Source organism: Myotis yumanensis, unplaced genomic scaffold (assembly GCF_028538775.1).
Source record: "Myotis yumanensis isolate MYYU_CA2020_CCGP unplaced genomic scaffold, mMyoYum1.0.hap1 SCAF_1, whole genome shotgun sequence".
Classification (NCBI taxonomy): Eukaryota; Metazoa; Chordata; class Mammalia; order Chiroptera; family Vespertilionidae; genus Myotis; species Myotis yumanensis.
The window spans coordinates 170,744,984-170,762,469 of NW_027223752.1; the positions used below are offsets into that span (position 1 = coordinate 170,744,984).

At 48.5% G+C, this 17,486-nt stretch overlaps 1 protein-coding gene and 1 pseudogene across 2 annotated transcripts in view; one reads left to right on the top strand and one right to left on the bottom strand.

The window, feature by feature from the left end:
• Window positions 1-7,931: 7,931 nt before the first annotated feature.
• On the bottom strand, window positions 7,932-12,233 carry LOC139021982 (dnaJ homolog subfamily C member 4 pseudogene; annotated as a pseudogene).
• Window positions 12,234-13,821: 1,588 nt separating this feature from the next.
• Window positions 13,822-17,486, top strand: part of PPP3CA (protein phosphatase 3 catalytic subunit alpha) — a 311,141-nt gene continuing 307,476 nt past the window's right edge. Inside the window, exon 1 of one of the 2 annotated variants that reach the window (XM_070392095.1) lies at window positions 13,822-14,603. In XM_070392095.1, coding sequence (XP_070248196.1) covers window positions 14,546-14,603 — 58 coding nt within the window. In that variant the 5' untranslated portion in view covers window positions 13,822-14,545. The remainder of the gene's footprint in view (window positions 14,604-17,486) is intronic. The other variant, XM_070392101.1, reaches the window with a different exon arrangement.

Below are 17,486 nucleotides of genomic sequence, written 5' to 3' on the forward strand. Positions count from 1 at the left end.
GGCCCAGTGCAGAAAAATTTGTGCACTCGGGGGAGTCCCCCAGCCCAGCCTGTGCCCTCTCACAGTATGGGACCCCTCAGGGGATGTCCACCTGCTGGCTTAGGCCCACTCCCCAGGGGATCATGCCTAAGCTGGCAGTCAGAAATCCCTGTGGCAGCCCAGGAGCCCTCGGGGAATGTCTACTTGCCAGCGGGGACCAGGCCTAAGCTGCAGTCGGACATCCTTAGTGCTGCTGAGGAGGCGGGAGAAGCTCCTGCCATCACTGCTGTGCTGGCAGCCATCAGCTTGGTTTGTGGCTGAGCAGAGCTCCCCCTGTGGGAGTGCACTGACCACCAGGGGGCAGCTCCTGCATTAAGCGTCTGTCCCCTGGTGGTCAGTGTGTGTCATAGTGACCAGTCATTCCCAGTCATTCTGTTGTTAGGGTCAATTTGCATATTACCCTTTTATTATATACCTGGTGCATGGGTGGGGGCTGGCTGGTTTGCCCTGAAGGGTGTCCTGAATTAAGGGGGGGTGGTCCCTGCTGGAGTTCATGGCCAGCCTGGGTGAGGGGCTGAGGGCCGTTTTCAGGTTGGCCACACCCCCTTCAGGGAGGGGGGTCCTGCTGGGGTGCCTGACCAGCCTGGGTGAGTGGCTGATGGCTGTTTGCAGACTGGCCACAGCCCCTTCAGGGTGGGGGTCCCTGCTGGGGTCCCTGGCCAGCCTGGGTGAGGGGCTGATGGCTGTTTGCAGGCTGGCCATGGCCCCCAGCCACCCAAGCTCCCAGTGGAGGCTGGCTGGAAGCAGGTATCTGGGATATATTTATCTTCTATAATTGAAACTTTGTTGCCTTTAGTGGAGGCCACAGCTGGCCAGGGCAGGCAGAAAGCTTGGCTTCCTCCATCGCCGGGGCAACCAAGCCTCCTGCTTGCTCCAGATCCGTGGCTGCTGACCGCCATTTTTCTTGGGTTAATTTGCATATAGTCGCTCTGATTGGCTGGTGGGCATGGCTTGGGGCATAGCAAAGTTACGGTCAATTTGCATATTTCTCTTTTATTAGATTAGATATTTCGGAGAGGAAGGGAGAGGGAGAAAGAGATAGAAACATCAATGATGAGAGAGAATCATTGATTGGCTGCCTCCGGCACACCCCACACATTGGGCGGGGGGGGGGGGGGGGGGGGGGGGGGAATCAAGCCCACAATCCTGGCACATGCCCTGGCTGGGAATTGAACTGTGACCTCCTGGTTCATAGGTCGATGCTCAACCACTGAGCAACACCATCTGGGCTAGAAACTTTATCTTTAATGAATACATGATTTGTTCCTATATATCATGATGTGTGTGTGTGTGTGTGTGTGTGTGTGTGTAAAGAGATTTAAGGAATTGACTCCTACTGTTGTAGGCTGGTGAATCTGACATCTGTACAGCAAGCAAGCTGGCTAGAAACTCAGGCAGGAGCTGATGTGATAGCCTTGACACAGAATTTCTTCTCTAGGAAACCTCACTTTGGGCTCTCAAGGCTTTCAACTAGTTGGATGAGGCCCACCCACATAACCAAGGTCAATCTACTTACTTAAAGTCAGTTAACAACATCTACAAAACACCTTAAAAGATCCCTAGTTGGTTTGGCTCAGTGGATAGAGTGTCGGCCTATGGACTGAAGGGTTCCAGGTTAGATTCTGGTCAAGGGTACATGCCTGGGTGGTAGCCTCGATCCCCAGTAGGGGGCATGTAGGAGGCAGATGATTAATGATTCTTATCATTGATGTTTCTACCTCCCTCTCCCTGTCCCTGTCCCTCTCCCTCTCCCTCTCCCTTCCTCTCTGAAGTCAATAAAAATATATTTTTTAAAAATACCTTGAAAGGCCGAAACCGGTTTGGCTCAGTGGATAGAGCGTCGGCCTGTGGACTGAAAGGTCCCAGGTTCGATTCCGGTTAAGGGCATGTACCTTGGTTGTGGGCATATCCCCAGTAGGAGATGTGCAGGCGGCAGCTGATCAATGTTTCTCTCTCATCGATGTTTCTAACTCTCTATCTCTCTCCCTTCCTCTCTGTAAGAAATCAATAAAATATATTTTTTTTAAAAAAATACCTTGAAAGAAACACCTAGACCAGTGATTTTCAACATTTTTCATCTCATGGCACACATAAACTAATGACTAAAATTCTGTGGCACACCAAAAATTATATTTTCTGCCAATCTGACACACATACAAAAAGGAATAATTTTTACTCACTCACACTGGATGGCTGTTGTCATTTTTTAATTTGACGATCTAAGGGAAAAGAGGTTGGTGTCCCTGATTAAATAGTCACATGTTACATGTTTTAAAAATTCTTGTGGCACACCTGCCATGGCATACCAGTTGAAAATCACTGACCTAGACTAGTGTTTGCTTAAAAAATGGAATATTATAGGCTAGGCAGGTTGACACAATGGACTGCCCACCACACTGTAGGCCTAACATAATGAGAAGAAAACAATATGCTTTGCTGTGTCAAAATAGTACCAAAACATGGCACTTACAGAAACTGCATAATAACAAGTATGCATATTATTAGACTGCTAGTGGCTCGATGCACGAAATTTGTACCAGCCTGTGCCCTCTGGCATGCTGGGACCCCTCACTCCTAACCAGTCACCTGCTTGCTCCTAACCGCCCACCTGCTGGCTCCTTACCGTTTGGCTCACCACTCCTTAGCACTGCCATGGAGGTGAGAGAGGCTCCTGCTACTGCTGCTGTGCTTGCCAGCCGTGAGTCCAGCTTCTGGCTGAGCAGCACTCCCACTGTGGGATCGCACTGATCACCAGGGGGCAGCCCCTGTATTGAGCGTCTGCCCCCTGGTGGTCCAGTGTGTGTCATAGCAACCGGTTGTTCTGGTCATTCCGCTGTAAGGGTCTTTGGGCTTTTATAGATATAAATTTATATTAACTTGTTATAAAAGGCAGTGACTCACAAAAATAAACTCTATACTACATGCTGTTTATATCTAGACATATTCCTATTTCTAGGTAATCTGCTTACATCTTTGAAAATTAAAAAGAACTTAGTGGTTCTAGCTGTGGCTAAGACACATGAAGAGGGCATTTTTCCTCTCCAGTTTGTATAATATTAATAAATGCCAAGTATTGCCCAATACTGCCCATCTACAAAGACACTCGAATGCTGAGAGTGAGGGAAAAACTAAGCCTTGGCCTAAGACGAAGCTAGTAAGTTTTAAAAGAAATAGAGAAATCAGAAAACTGGTGTGGGGCTGCAGGGCCCCAGGGGAGATGTAGTAATATCAAAACCAGTCCACCTGGAATATATCCAATTAATTCCAGTAGAGGCCATGCAACAGAGATAGCAGAAGTTCATATCAGGAGCCACATATACAAGAGTATCTTGATATTTAAAACAGAAATATGACACATGCCCTAGTTACGGGGTGTAGCATGGAGTTCCCAAAGGGTTAAACAGGTTATTTAGAAATGCTGATTGGCATTATTACCCTTATAAAATGTTTGGTTTTCCCCTAATTTTGGACATATGGGAACATCATATACCTTGGTCCCCCCCTTGAAATTGGGTGTGGCCAAGTGAGGAGTTCAGGCCAATACAACATGAGGGTAGTCATTCATGAGTGTCATTTGTGGGCAGAAGCCCTTGATTGCTGGAGCTCAGCTCTCCGGAGCTCTCCTCTCCTGCTGGGTGGCTGAAAGCATGCACTCATATGGGTGCTGTATGGTCAGAGCAGGCTGCAATGCTAAGTCAGCACACAGAGAATGGTTGCCCTGGAGGGTGGCCCAGATGTGCAGAGGACTTCAAACGTTGTTAAATAATGATATTTTTCAGTTTTTCTTGTTTATAGCATAGCCTGCCTGGTCATGGCATGGAAATAGGCATAGAGAATATTTAGTTAAATACTTCTAAAACTGACCAAGTGGTCAGAAGCGCTCTCTCTCTCTCTCTCTCTCTCTCTCTCTCTCTCTCTCTCTCTCCACTGTTTGCTGTTTTTATTTTTATGCTGGGTGTGCTATAGAGACAATTGGAATGGGCAATGAGGGAGCATAATGTAGTCATTTTTTGACTGAAGAAACTGATTTTTATAAGCACCAGAATCAGAAGTGTCACTTTTTGATAACTACAGAGAACATGCTGCTCTTTTTATCTTTTGTATAATTTAGTGAGGGTCCTTTGGTTTGTAAGGAACCTAACTATCAAACCAGCTCTAGAAAATAGGGTTTATTGTAAGGATATTGAAGGGTCTTATAAATCCTGAAATAATTTTAATCATCCAGGAGTTAAGGACAAAAAGGAAAACAGATTTAAGAATCTCTTTGCCCTGCCTTTCCCCTTCCCTTCCCTTCCTTTCCCTCCCCTCCCCTCCCCTTTCCTTCCCTTCCCTTCCCTTCCCTTCCCTTCCCTTCCCTCTTCTCAGTCCCTCTGGTCCAAATGTATTCATCTGTTTACTCATCCTCCATGTGAATCACTTGCTAGTGACCACCTTATTTCAAGCCTGCAAGACCCTTCATTCAAATAACCATCACCAACTTTCCTCTGGATTTTTATTATTATTTTTCTTTTTTGGGGGGGGGTCTCTGAAGTGTGTTTTATTTTATTGTACTTATTTATTTATTTTCCATCACCATTTATCCTTCTTTGCCCTCTCCCACCTCCATTCTATCCCCTGGTCCCCGAAATTACCACATCCTCTGGATTTTTAGATTCCGCTCTTCCCAGAGGATATCTGATTAGACTAGCTTACTTTTGCTAATTAGGTCAGGGAAGCTAAAGGTTGCTGGCCTTTAGGTATCCTCTCGATAGACGTTCACTGACTCTGGTCCAATCCCCTGTGATGGTAGCAGTTGAACTTGTGACCTGATGATCACTCAATAGGTGACTGGGGCATTTTATTTAAAAGAGGAGCATGGGCAGGACAGGCACCCTAAAGCTTATGTAGCACAATTTCCCCTTCTGTCTGGATTTCTTTGGTCTGGACATCAGGGACACCCTGAGAGAGAAGAAGCTTTTTTAAGGGACTTCTTCTAAACAACCAAAATCCAAAACCTTCCTGTCTGAAAATCGCTAATATCTGGCCTAACTTATCACCAGGGAATTACTAAGATGCTGCAAACAATAGAACCCTTTGTGTAGTTGGAGAAAGGCGTTATGAGTAATACTGTGCCTTCCCCTGGACTTACACACATAGTGATTCTTACATTGGGGATATATGAGAGACACACCTCATGCTAACACTAAATTCCTGAGTTCACATTCCACTTCTCATCCTGGAGGCCTGAGTCAACTCTTTTCGCTCTATGAAAGTTGATTTTATAACGTAAAAAGAAACCTAGACATGAATTTTAATTTTTTCCTAAAAGTTCTTTGAAATGCTTACTCCCCAGCTTTATTGAGACATAATTGACATACAACATCATATAATTCTAAGGTATAAAACATGATTCGATGTATGTTTATATTGCGAAACAATTAACACAGTAAGTTTAGTTAATATCCGTAACCTCACACAGTTACAATTTTTTCCTTGTGACTAGAACTTTTAAGAATCTACTCTCTTAGCGACTTTCAACCATAGAAACAGTATTGTGAACGGTCGTCATCGTGTTGTACACTTCATCCTCAGAGATTATTTATCGTATAACTGGAAGTTTGTACCTCTTGTACACCTTCACCAAATTCCCCATGCCCTTTTAAATGCTTATTCCAACTATTGAGAAATGAGAAGAGTAAACTGAGCTAGCATTGTCAGTGAATACTCATTCTTGCAACAAACGTTTCATTACGCTCCTAGTATGTGCTGGGCTTATTACAGGCACCGGAGATTCAATTGGGAACAAAAGAAAGTCCCTGCTCTCAAGGACCACGTCATCTAGCTGCGGGGAGAGAGACAGACACATCACATACATAGCACACCTACACATGTCATGTCAAGGGATTATAAATCTGAAACGGGAGCTAAATCAGTGCAAAGAGGCAGAGTGATGCGGTGCTATTTTAGGCAGGGAGAAAGACTGCTTTGTTCAGATCACCAGTGATCTCCCCTTTAGTCAAAACTAATAGTCATTTTACTTAACCCATCAACATGGTTGACACAACTCACTGCATCTGCTTGACCTCAGGACACCAGCATTTCCCCCCAGAAGCTGTTCTTTGCAGTCAGCTTTGCAGGCCCTTCCTCTCCTCCTTACCCTCTAACTGAAATTAAGTACAACTAAGGTGCCTCGACTTTCCATTTTATACATCACCAGCCTGGCTCTCTTCTCTCACCTACCTACATGCCATCTCCACTTTCATGTATAAAATGCTTCTCAAAGTTAACATACCTAAAACTTGTTTTAGATCATCTCCACAAAACATGCTCTCCATTTCCAATGTTCCCTTTCTCAGTAAATGGTAACTCATACCTTCTTCCATTTGCTCATGCTCCAAAATTTGGAGTTCTTGATTCCTCCCTTTTATTTTCTTGCTTCTTGTGTCCAACCCAACAGTATAATCTGACTAGGGGCCCAGTGCACGAATTCATGCACCTTGAAAGGAACTGTGGGCCGCGAGGCTGCAGTGGGCACAGGGGCGGGTTTCAGCCCATCCTCCGTGCCCCCGCCTAGCCCCTCCTGCCACGGCCCCTGGTCCTCTGTCTGCAGCAGCCCCACTCCCACACGCTGACTGTGCAGAGCGATTGGGGCCAGTGCCAGCAGCCCTCAGGAGCAGCGGGAGGTGGAGAAGCCCTCAGGGGCAATCGGGGCCAGCAGCCACCACTGGCACCCGCTGACAGCACCAAGCAATTGGGACCAGCGCATGGGCGCTGGCAGCGGGTGTGAGCGCCAGCTGGGGATGCGAGCGGGGCAGGCACTGGCAGTGGGTGTGAGTGGCGGCTCTGGTGCCAGCAGCAAATACAAGCAGGGCTGTCACTGGCAGTGGGCGTGAGCAGTGGCTGCCGGCCTCGATTGCCCTGCAGGAGCAGGGGGAGGTGGAGGAGCCCTGAGGGGTGATTGGGGCCGTCACCGGGCTATCTGGTGCTGGCAGAGGGTACAAGTCGGGTACAAGTGGGGCCAGTGCCAGCAGCAGTTGTGAGTCCTGGGCGGGACTGTGGTGCGAGGCAGCAAAGAATTTTCAGTAACCACCAGAGTCTCGACCCCCCGCCTTGGTCTGGTGCCCCCCACTCACCTGCTCCACCATCCTGCTGTGGCCAATGCCTGCCATGTTCCACGCACGCCACCTCGTGGTCAGTGCACATCATAGCGACTGGTTGTTCGGTTGTTTGGTTGTTCCACCGTTTGGTCTGTTTGCATATTAGCCTTTTATTATATAGGATAATAATCTCTTCAGTGGTCTTCCCATTTTATTCCTGCTCCCATCCCCCCACTACATCCAAAGTCAGTTCTTACAAAAGAGTGATCACTTTTTTAAAAATTTAAATCATATCATATTACTTCTCTAATTAAATAATTTGCATTTCACCTGAATAAAATTCAGAAATCTCTGAGGCTCTATGTGGTCTGACCTTTCACCATCTCCTGGAGTTCATCTTATACCACTTTCTCTAGTTCACTGTGCTCTGGCTACACTGGCCTCTTTTGACAGTTCTTAAAACTTCAGGGCCTTTGCACATGCTGTTCCTTTAACCTGGAACACTCTTCTTGAGATAGCAGCTTAAATATCTCCCTCACTTCATTTGAATCTCCATTCAAATATCATCTTTTCAGACAGGTTTTTCCCTACACAATTTGTCTACAATAGCAAGTAGCACCCCTTTGCCCATCACTTCTTTCTGTGCCCTTAACACTGTGCATTATTTAATGCTAATTGCTTAGTCCACCTGACATATTGGATGTGTGTTTGTGTGCATAATTGTTTTCCATCCTTTTTTGAGCACTGAGAATCACTTTATTGCACACGTTTTAGGTGGTGGGGAGTCCTGGAGAGGGAACACACAGCAGGCTCTATTCAGGTGACAGGCTCAGGGACTGGTGCTGGGGGCATGATCCTGGGGCCTGGGGGAGGCCTGGATGGAGGCTGCAGCTGCTACCTCTGCTGTTGCTCCTGCTGGAGCCTGGCTCTGTTGGCCCTGGCCCGGCCGGAGTGTCATCGTAGATGGCTGTGATGATCCGATCCTTCTGATCCTTTTCATCCATCAAGCTACTGTGCATCTGCTCCAGCTTCCTGAAGGCAGCGTAGTGCAGGTCAGTGCCTGCCAGCATGATAGGAGGCAGTATCCCAGTACCCTCTGGCCGTGTCTGTGCTGCTGCCGCCTCAACTCTGGTCCCTGATGCCTCCCACCATGAAACCGGGCCCAGCATTGTGCATTGGGAGGTGCCCAGGAGCTGTGTGCTTGGTGAACAGACCAGGGATAGGCTATGGTTCCTAGAGACTTTGGGGGAGTTGATAGTGGTCATAGTTTTGGGGGCTCTGCTCCAGGTGGAGCGTTGGGCATGCTTCACTCAGCCCTGTGAAGCAGCTGTGCGGGCTGGGTTCCCAGGGTCCAGTCAGCACGCAGCTCTTCATGCTAGGATAAGAAAGCCTGTTTCACTTCTTCAGTGCTGGCACCAGGATGCACCCCCACCAGTTCATAGTAGTTGCTGGGGCCAGAATGCTGCCTGGTGGCCTCTACAAAGAGCCCAGTGGGAGGCCTGCGGGGCCTCAGCTGACTCAGGCACAGGGACGGCACTGCAGCAGGCGGGCAGCGGTGGAAGGAGTCCAGGAAGAAGATCACATTGGGACCAGACTTCAAGCACTCTGGGGGGCTAAGGGAATGCCTGGCCCCATGAACTTGGGAAGGAACTGAAGCAGGCCCAGAGGACGCCAGGTGAGGTCTCCTTGCTCAAGGTCAGACCCCCGTGTTCTGGACCTATCTAAATATCTTGCCTCTGACTCTGGCCCTTCTCCACACTGGCCTCAGTGTCTGAACAGCCAGCCGCTTGAATTATTCTCTTTTAATCATCTGTCTTTTTTTGACTAGAATGGAAGGTTTATGAGGGGAGAGACTGTTTTCTTTTTAAGTTATATTCCCACTGCCTGATATGTGTTCAATTGAATATATGCTTCCAGTAACCATCAATATGCAAAATAAAACTTCACTAATTTGAAGTAAATGGTAATATGATTGAGTGCAAGATTCTTTTTCAATAGAACATTTATTTTCAAATTCAGAACTGAAATATGAGATAAAGATACAAATATAAAAACAAACATGAATATGTTTAGTAAATCCAAATAAATAATGATAACCCAAATTTTATGTAAAATATATCCTCTTTATATTAAACTTAGCATATAATTCCATAAGCTATAGTTCGGTCCCTGATGGAAAAAGTAAAATTTATTCCTGAATACATTGGGTATAACATATTTTTATGTTCTTTGAGAAATAACTTTTCTAAATGAGTAAAATTGCCTTCTGAAAGAAAAAAAAGGCTCAACAATATTTTAAGAGCAATCCAAAAGATAAATAAAGACCCATTAGTTTAAACCTCAAATAATAAAATTTGTGATGACTAATATATTTCATAGAGTCTCTACAGTGAAGAGGGTAGAACTTGACATGTTAGAAGTGAACATCAGGGGAATGAACTCTAAGATAATAAGTCAAATTCTTATACACAGTCATGGCTCCACTAGGACTGGCTGTCTAGTCTGCAGGTTCTCCAGCACAAAGCTCCACCAGCTCAGGTGAGAATAGGTCAGACATACTGTCTACCATTAACTACTCAGAACAAAGTACATCCCCCAGGAGAGTCAAAACTAGGAGAAGAGTCAAAATTCTTAATGTCAAAATGATAGTAAAGATATCCAAGTACCAAAAGAAAGTTCAACATTTCAAGAGCAGGTTATTCTCAAAACAAGATATAAAATACAATAACTTTAGTTCTTTTCTTGAAAAAAAAATGCCTCTATTTTTTAAAAACAGACTTTTTATTGATTTGATAGAGGGAGAGAGAAACATTGAGGTGAGAGTGCAACATCCATCACTGCCCCCTACATGCACTTCACAGGGGATTGAGCCCACAACCCAGGCATGCACCCTGCCAACCAGGAACCAAACCAGCAACTCTTCGGTGCACAGGACAACACCCAATCAACTGAGCACTTAACAGCAAACTAAAATATTGTTCACTTAATATGATTTGTCCCCAAGGATGTAAGCTGTGACTTGCAGCATTTGACTACATAGATGACACCAAATCACCCCTATTTTCTTTTATTCCACACATTTATCTTCATAATTAGTTGTGAAATCAATAGTAAAATTAGTGTGTGTTCTCCAATAGAGGAAGTTACTCCTTATACCTAAATTTTGGCAAAGATAATATGCATACAATTCTTGTATAACAAGACTTTGAGATCCTTGACTGAAAGGACTAACTCTTTGAGTTCCTAATCTATACATTTATGCATCATCTAGCACAGTACCTTGTACAGAACAGGTGTTCAAAACACAACTGGTAAATGAATAATTCATTTATAAGAAGACAAAATTTGATGCTCATGTATTAAAAGAAATAAGAATATTTTTAGTCTGGCGGTTTTGTTATATAACAAAAAAATATGAATTTTACTTTGAAGTGGCATCTTAAATAACTTTGTGTATTGATTTGATAGTACTAGCTACCCTAGCAAGCATATCCTCAAATTTTAATGGAACAACCCAATAAATGCTTATTTCTTCTTCATGTAAAGTCTGATGCATATTTTCATAGTGGGTGGGCTGCATTCCTCTATGTGGTAATCAAAGAAGTTAGCTCTTTCCATGTGGTGTTATGCCTTCCCCCGGGCCCTAGAAACCTCTTCATTCGGCTAAAGCAAGCATGTCAAACTCGCAGCCTGCGGGCCCGTGTTAGTCTTTGAGTTTGACATGCTTGAGCTAAAGGATGGGAATGCATAGGCAATGAATATCTCCTGCTTAGCTGTTTTGGCTTGAAAGTAATGACACACTTTAGCCCACAGTTCATTGACCAGAATGAGACACATGGATCCACTTAGATGCAAGCAGGTGCAGGTCAGGAAATAGAATTCTTACCTGGGCACATGTTTCCCAGAGAAAAATGTACAAAAGAATGGGAAATACAATTTTTTAGTAGACAGCAAGTTGTTTTTTGCCAAGTTTTCCCCCCCCCTCTTCATTTGTTTCTTTATAAGCAGAGGATATTATTAAAGTCAGCATCCAGTAATAGCTTGAAAAATGTAGATTCCAAATATAAGGTAATCATATGCAAGTATAATATAATCACAGTCAGCCTGGCCAGTCTAATAAGATTTTTTTAAAATGTAGTATATTTGAAAAAAAAATCTGTATATAAAGGATGATTTGGCTATTTCAGCAGGCCCAGTATGAGGATGTAGTTCCCAATTAACATGCTGTTGTCTAGTTTTCCAGAGAAGGGTCCAGTTTTGTTAAGATGTGTCTGTGTTACAGCAGTATGGAAGTATAAACATGCATTAAAGGTACCTGATAAATGTGTTGTAAAGTGACTATGATTCATAACCTCTTTTTCCCCACACATACCTCAGCTAGGAGGTGTCTTAGATTTGTAGAGGACTGAAGGGTGTGCCTCACAGGTGTGCCTTTATTTCCTATCTGTATTAACTTTTCTATGATGCTAACATTTTAAGCCTTCTAATCTTGATTTAAAGGTGTTTTTCCTAAACCTGAAAAGTGAGTCTAAAAAATGGTAGAAACTGCAACATGTGGGAGAACATCATGGTCTCAGGAGTGAGAATCCCTGGACATGGCTTCCTAGTCTTTCCTCAAGCAGACCCTCTTCATCACCCACAGGTCTTGGCATCCCTGCCTGGCTCTGTGCCATCTGGCTAGGGACCAACTTCCCAAATTTACCTTAGCAACTAGCTCTGCCCATGCTTAGGAGGCTGTTCTCAACAACCCCTTCCTGAGATGATACAGTGGCCTCTCAGAGCTCATATTTTTATGACAGTTCTATTGGACTCTAGGCTTTATTGAGGGCAAAAAGCGATCCCTGTCCACCTCTCCCCCTCTCCCCCCCACACACATAAATTACCTACCACAGTGTCTGGCATATAAAAGAACAACACATATTTATTGAACATACTGTCTACCTAATTACCGAGCACTAGCCTGGGTTGTGAATTGGGCAGCAGAATCCTGGAGCCAGAGGGACACACCCTGCATGGTCTCCTGTCCAGCGAGCAGGCCTCCACAGAGGCTTACCTGCTTTCTCGAGTAAATTTCGACTCCTTGCAGGCTAAACTGTTCAAGTCATACTCCAGCACCATCAGTCAGTTCCTGAAACTTATTTGCAAGTTTGAACTTTAATGTAACCCCTGTCCCCCAAACACTCTGGCTCCATCTCCTAGTTCCCTAAGTATTTTATTAGGCCTTTTTACTAGGCTTATGGTCCTTTTCAAGAAATAGGAAAAAGTTGATAATGGTGGAATTTGGAAAGAAAACAGGAAGGATGCAGGGTGGGAAATTCACTTAGTTCTCTTGATTATTCCCTAAGAAACTCCAGCCTCCTTGCCAGGCCTTGGTGCTGAACTGAGGCTGGTGGGACAGAGGGGCTGTGCGGAGTGACCTGCTGGCCGAGGGAGGCCCTCACTCCTCATTCTGGGGCAGGTGGATCAGGAAGGAGCATTTGGACCACTGTCACCTCTGGCCTCTGCCTTGAATTATCTTCTTTTCCTACCAACTGGAGGGACTTATAGTGTGGACCCTCCTAGGGCTTCGAGGCCCTGCGCGTATGGGTAGCGGTAGCATCGGATGGGTGTCAGGCAACTGGCCAGAGGAGGGAAGGGAGGTGTGTCACAGGCAGCCGGACCAGTGGCTTGCCTGAGCGAACAGGGAAAAGGCGACCCTCTCCGGGGGTCTCTCCCGCCCCCTCACGCCCCCCCCCCCCCCCCCCCCCCCGAGACCTGCAGGATCTCAGAGTGTCCCGGTGACTCAGAGTTGTCCGGGGTCATTTTGACTCCTGTCCCGATCTTCCTTGTGCTGAGCTTCCACGTCCCACGTCGCTCAGCACATCCGGCCACGTCCCCTGCCCGAGATGCTGAGTGGAACCTCTCCCCGGACCCCCCGGACCCGCCAAGGAGTGGAAGTCAATGTTAGCAAGCAACACGTCGCCTGCAAAAAGGGCTGCATAGCTAAAACAGCTGTACAGCCATCGCCAGAGGAGCCCGGCTCCCCAAGGTAAGGTGTTTATTCGCGGACGTTTTGGCGATCCTCCCTGACAGCTGTGGCAGGCACAGCAACTGCGCCCCGCGCCGCGGAACCCCCCGCGCCCAGCCCTCCTCCGCCCTCTCTCGCCTCTCACCCCTTCCCTCCGCTCCCCGCCTCCTCCCTCCGCGCCCTCTCCGGAGCCACGCACACACCCGGAGACACCCTCCGCGCTTGGCTACTCACACTGTGGCTTAACCCAGCCGCCAAGGCACGGCGACCCCAGCGGCGCGGGGGTGTGTGCGGGGTCCAGGGGAGGAAGCCAAGCGGGGCTGGGCTGGCTGGTAGAGCCCCCCTCCACCCAGGCGCGCCCCCGGCCCGGGTTCCTGCCCGCATCCCGGCCTGCCAGCCACCGTGACACCTGAGCAGGCTGGGCGCAGGGCAGGCCCGCAGGCGGGCAGCCGGGAGAAAACAGAGCGGGGGGCGGGGCCGGGGGAGGGGCGGGGCGGGCGGAGCCGGGAGGCAGCCACCTGGCGTAGAGTGACGCGCAAGCCGGCCAATAAGCACTAGTGGCTGCGACGTGGGGGCGGGACCCGGGGGCGGGCTCCGCGTGGAGGAGGAGGCTGCCTGGGAGAGAGAGGCGGGGGCCGGGAGGAGGAAGGGGAGGAGGCGGAGGCGGGCGCGGTGGCGGCAGCGGCAGCGGCGGCGGCGGAGGAGGGTAGGTTGCGCCTGGGACTGTGTCTGCCGAGCTCCGCGGCTCTGCCTGTGTGAGTGAAGGAGCTGCGCGGGACGTCTCCGGCGGCCGCGGACTGGCTGCGGTGCTCGGTGTGGGGAAGCAGCGGCGGGGACAGCGGCGGCGGCGGCAGCAGCGGCGACAGCAGCAGCGGCAGCGGCAGCAGCAGCGGCAGCAGCGGCGGGCGCCTCTCCGCCGCCGGGGACGCCGAGGCGCGGTTGGTGGCCTTGACATCCGCGGCCCTGCCTCTCCTCTCTCGCCCCCGGCCCTCCCCATGTGATCGGTCTTAATCCCGGCTGTGTGCGCGCGTGGGGCTCCATTCCGCGGGGCCCGCTCTCCGTGCCTGGGTGGGTGCTCGAGTGTGCGCTTCTCCTCCCCATCCCCCTCCCCAAGAATAAAAGAAGAACCGAGAGGCGTGCTCGGAAAATAAATAAATAACCAGCACACACGCGTGCCGGGAGCCGAGTCGGCGGGGCTGGTGGCGGCGGAGGAGGAGTGAAGGCGGCAGCGGCGGCGGCGGCGGAGGAGGAGGAGGAAGAGGGACGCGCGGAGCAGGCAGTAACTTTACAGCCAGCTCCGAACCCAGACCTCCAGCGAGCGGGGTGCAGCGCGGCGGCGGCGCTGAGTGTCTGGCCCGCCTGTCCGGTCGGGGTGTGCAGTCGGACGGACCAACAGCGCGTCGCTGTCCCCCGGCGGCTGGAGATGTCCGAGCCCAAGGCAATTGATCCCAAGTTGTCGACGACAGACAGGGTGGTGAAAGGTAAGCGGCGCGCCGCGGTCGTCCGGGTGCACCGTGTGCCGCAGGCGCCGGGGCGGCTCGCCTCTCCCCTCCCCTCCCCTCCCCCGCCCCGGGTCCTCTCCTCGCTCCAGCCACACGGACCTTCTAGGATATTGTGCAACCCTCGCCCCCTCTCGCGCGCGCCCTCCCCCCACGCCTCCCACCCAGGCCCACTCGGGGCGTCTTTATGTTCGGGGGCATCAGTTGGCCAAGGGCTGAGCCCCGGGGAGGCGGCCGCGGGGGTGGCGGTGGCGGTGGCGAGAGGGGGCGCCCGGGGGGTGGTTGCTGGCAGGGTGTAGCTGCTGTGACAGAAATAGGAAGTGGGTGGCTGCTCACGGGCTTGCCTGGGATCGGGTTTATGGTTTGCTTTTGCATAGGGAGGGGTGGTTTATGGCTTTTAAAGAATTAAGACGGCGTTTTTTCTGTGGCGGTGGCTCTCCCCAGCCTGCCTGCCTGCCCGCCTGCCTCGGGCAGGGGTTCTCGCGGCGATCCATTGCAGCAAGTCCCTCCGCGCGCCCTTCCCCTCCCCCTGGAAGGGCCTGCACAGGACTCGCGAGAGAGCGGGAGAGCGTGGGGGAGCCCGGCGCTGCCTGCCGCGCGGGGCGGGGGCGGCCGCGGGCAGAGGGGGTGGCGGAGGGCGCGCGCGGGGGCGGGGAGGCGGGGAGCGACAGAGCGTCCCACCGTCCCGGCCCCGGGATTCCCCCGCAGGCCCTGCGAAGGACGCGAGAGCAGTTATCCCCGCTCCCTCGCCACCCTCCGCCTTCCCCCACCGACCTGTCATTGCTCTCGAACGGTTCCCCTCCGGAGCACACCCCCCTGTTGGTGAACTCGCCTCGCGCGCTTCCCCCGTGCCCGTCACCCCTTTCTTGAGGGGCTCTTTGATTCTCCCAGAGCCCGGGATCGTCTACTTCTGGCGGAGATGGCTCTGAGGTTTCTGGCAAAGAGAAGCTGGGATGCGTGGGGCTGGGAGGAAGGGGAGAGGCAGTGGTCTCCTCTGTCGCACGGGGGAATCCACCGCCCTTGTATTCCGTGGTGGAGGAACCATCCTGGGAAGCCTGGAAGGATGATACAACATAGCAGAACCTCCAGGATTAAGTAGTATCCCTCATGCCTGAGGTCAGAATGCAGAGCAAAGCAGGGCTGGGCGTGGGCTAGGCGCGGGCTAGGCGCAGAGCGGGCCTCTGAAATTGGAAACAAGGCTGGCCGGTGAAGAGAGAGAGAGAGAGAATGAGAGAGAGGTGGTGGGGGTAGGGGTGGGGGGGAGTTTAGAGGTGTAGACCAGAGATAGGCTCTTACGTGGCCAGAGCTTGCAAGTAGAGTGAAGGCAATAAAGTCATTTGCATAATGAGCCAGTAGGTGAAGTACCCCAGCAGCCTAAAGACCATTAAATCAGAATTCATTTGGGGCTTCAGAACTGTTCCTTGCTTCATTCAGGTTTGCTCAGTTTTGAAAGTTATGTGTATGTGTTTTCTTGCTTATGGGGGAAATTGTGGTTTCCTTTATAAGAAAAAGAGAATAAAATACCTTATTTTGTTTTGGTTATATTAAAATCATCCCTGCTTCAATGTAGTATTCATAGACCCATCAAAATAAGAAGGAAATTTCTGAAAAAAATGACTGGAAATGGGATTACAGATGCACAGCTATTCTTTCTGCAGGCATGGATCCTCCTGTAAACAGTCAATTCAAATTCATTCAAAAGAACTATTGTTTGTTTTGAGGCTTTCTGTTGACATTTAAAACAATTAAGACCTTTTGCTAAAATACCAGAGAATAACAAATATCTCCCTAATGTGTGAGGTTTAGATGTAACTCCAATGTGTATGTTAAGATTACCTAGTTTCAAACAATTAATGTAAAGCTTGCAACTCAAATGATAGCAGTAAACGTGTCAGCAATGAAATACTACTTATGTGCAAACACATAGATTACATTCCCTGTTTTAAATCACAAAGTGTGGATTCTAAATGTAAATGTAAAATTGTCGTCAAGTGACGAATGCAGAAAATAATTGTTCATACATTCTGGCTTGATGTCTTTACCAGTTAATGTTGAAGAGCCTGTTCAACCATTCTGTGGCTGTTTTGCCTTACTTTCTCCCCAATGCTATAATCCATATACAGAACGTCCCCCCAAAGTGGATACACACTTGGAGATTGTAAAGTCAGTGTTTTTTAGCATATGGTTCATTTTCAAAATTTAAAAGGATCTACAGAAGTGAGTGTGTATGCATTTTTGGTATATTATAAATGGAGCTTTTCATCATAAGTACACCAATCCATAATTCCAAAAGCTTGGTCTATATACTGTCATAGAACTACTGGGCAAATGTGGTTAATTAACACAGAATAGAAAAGTTAATTTTGCATTTGTTTTGGTAGTCCTCTCGATGTGAAATTCTGAATGTGAAATTTTATTTAAAGAGAAAAGTTTTATTGGCGAACCCTGATTTTTAAGGTGGATACACTGCCACTATTTTTCTTATGCTTTCTTACAGACTGTATGTTATTGGCTTAAAAGCCATTAGCAAATGTTGGGTTCAACATTTTGTTATAAGTATGATTTTTATGGTTAATTATTTGAGATAATGCTCTGTTTTGATGATCACTATGAAATAGCAGTTCCCCTTGAATATGTATACAGATGCTTGGTGAGTACAGAGTACATGTATAATGAATGGAGAACATAACCCAACAATTTTTCATATTTATAGAAATTACATAAGACAGTTTACAGAACCATGACTTCACTCTAAATTTTGCTAGAACTTCATCTTAGTGCTCTGAGGTTGACTTATTCTTTAATGCAGGAAAGGGGTTATCTTTGAGGAAATTTCTGTGCTCCTTAAGCTTTATTTCCTTGTTC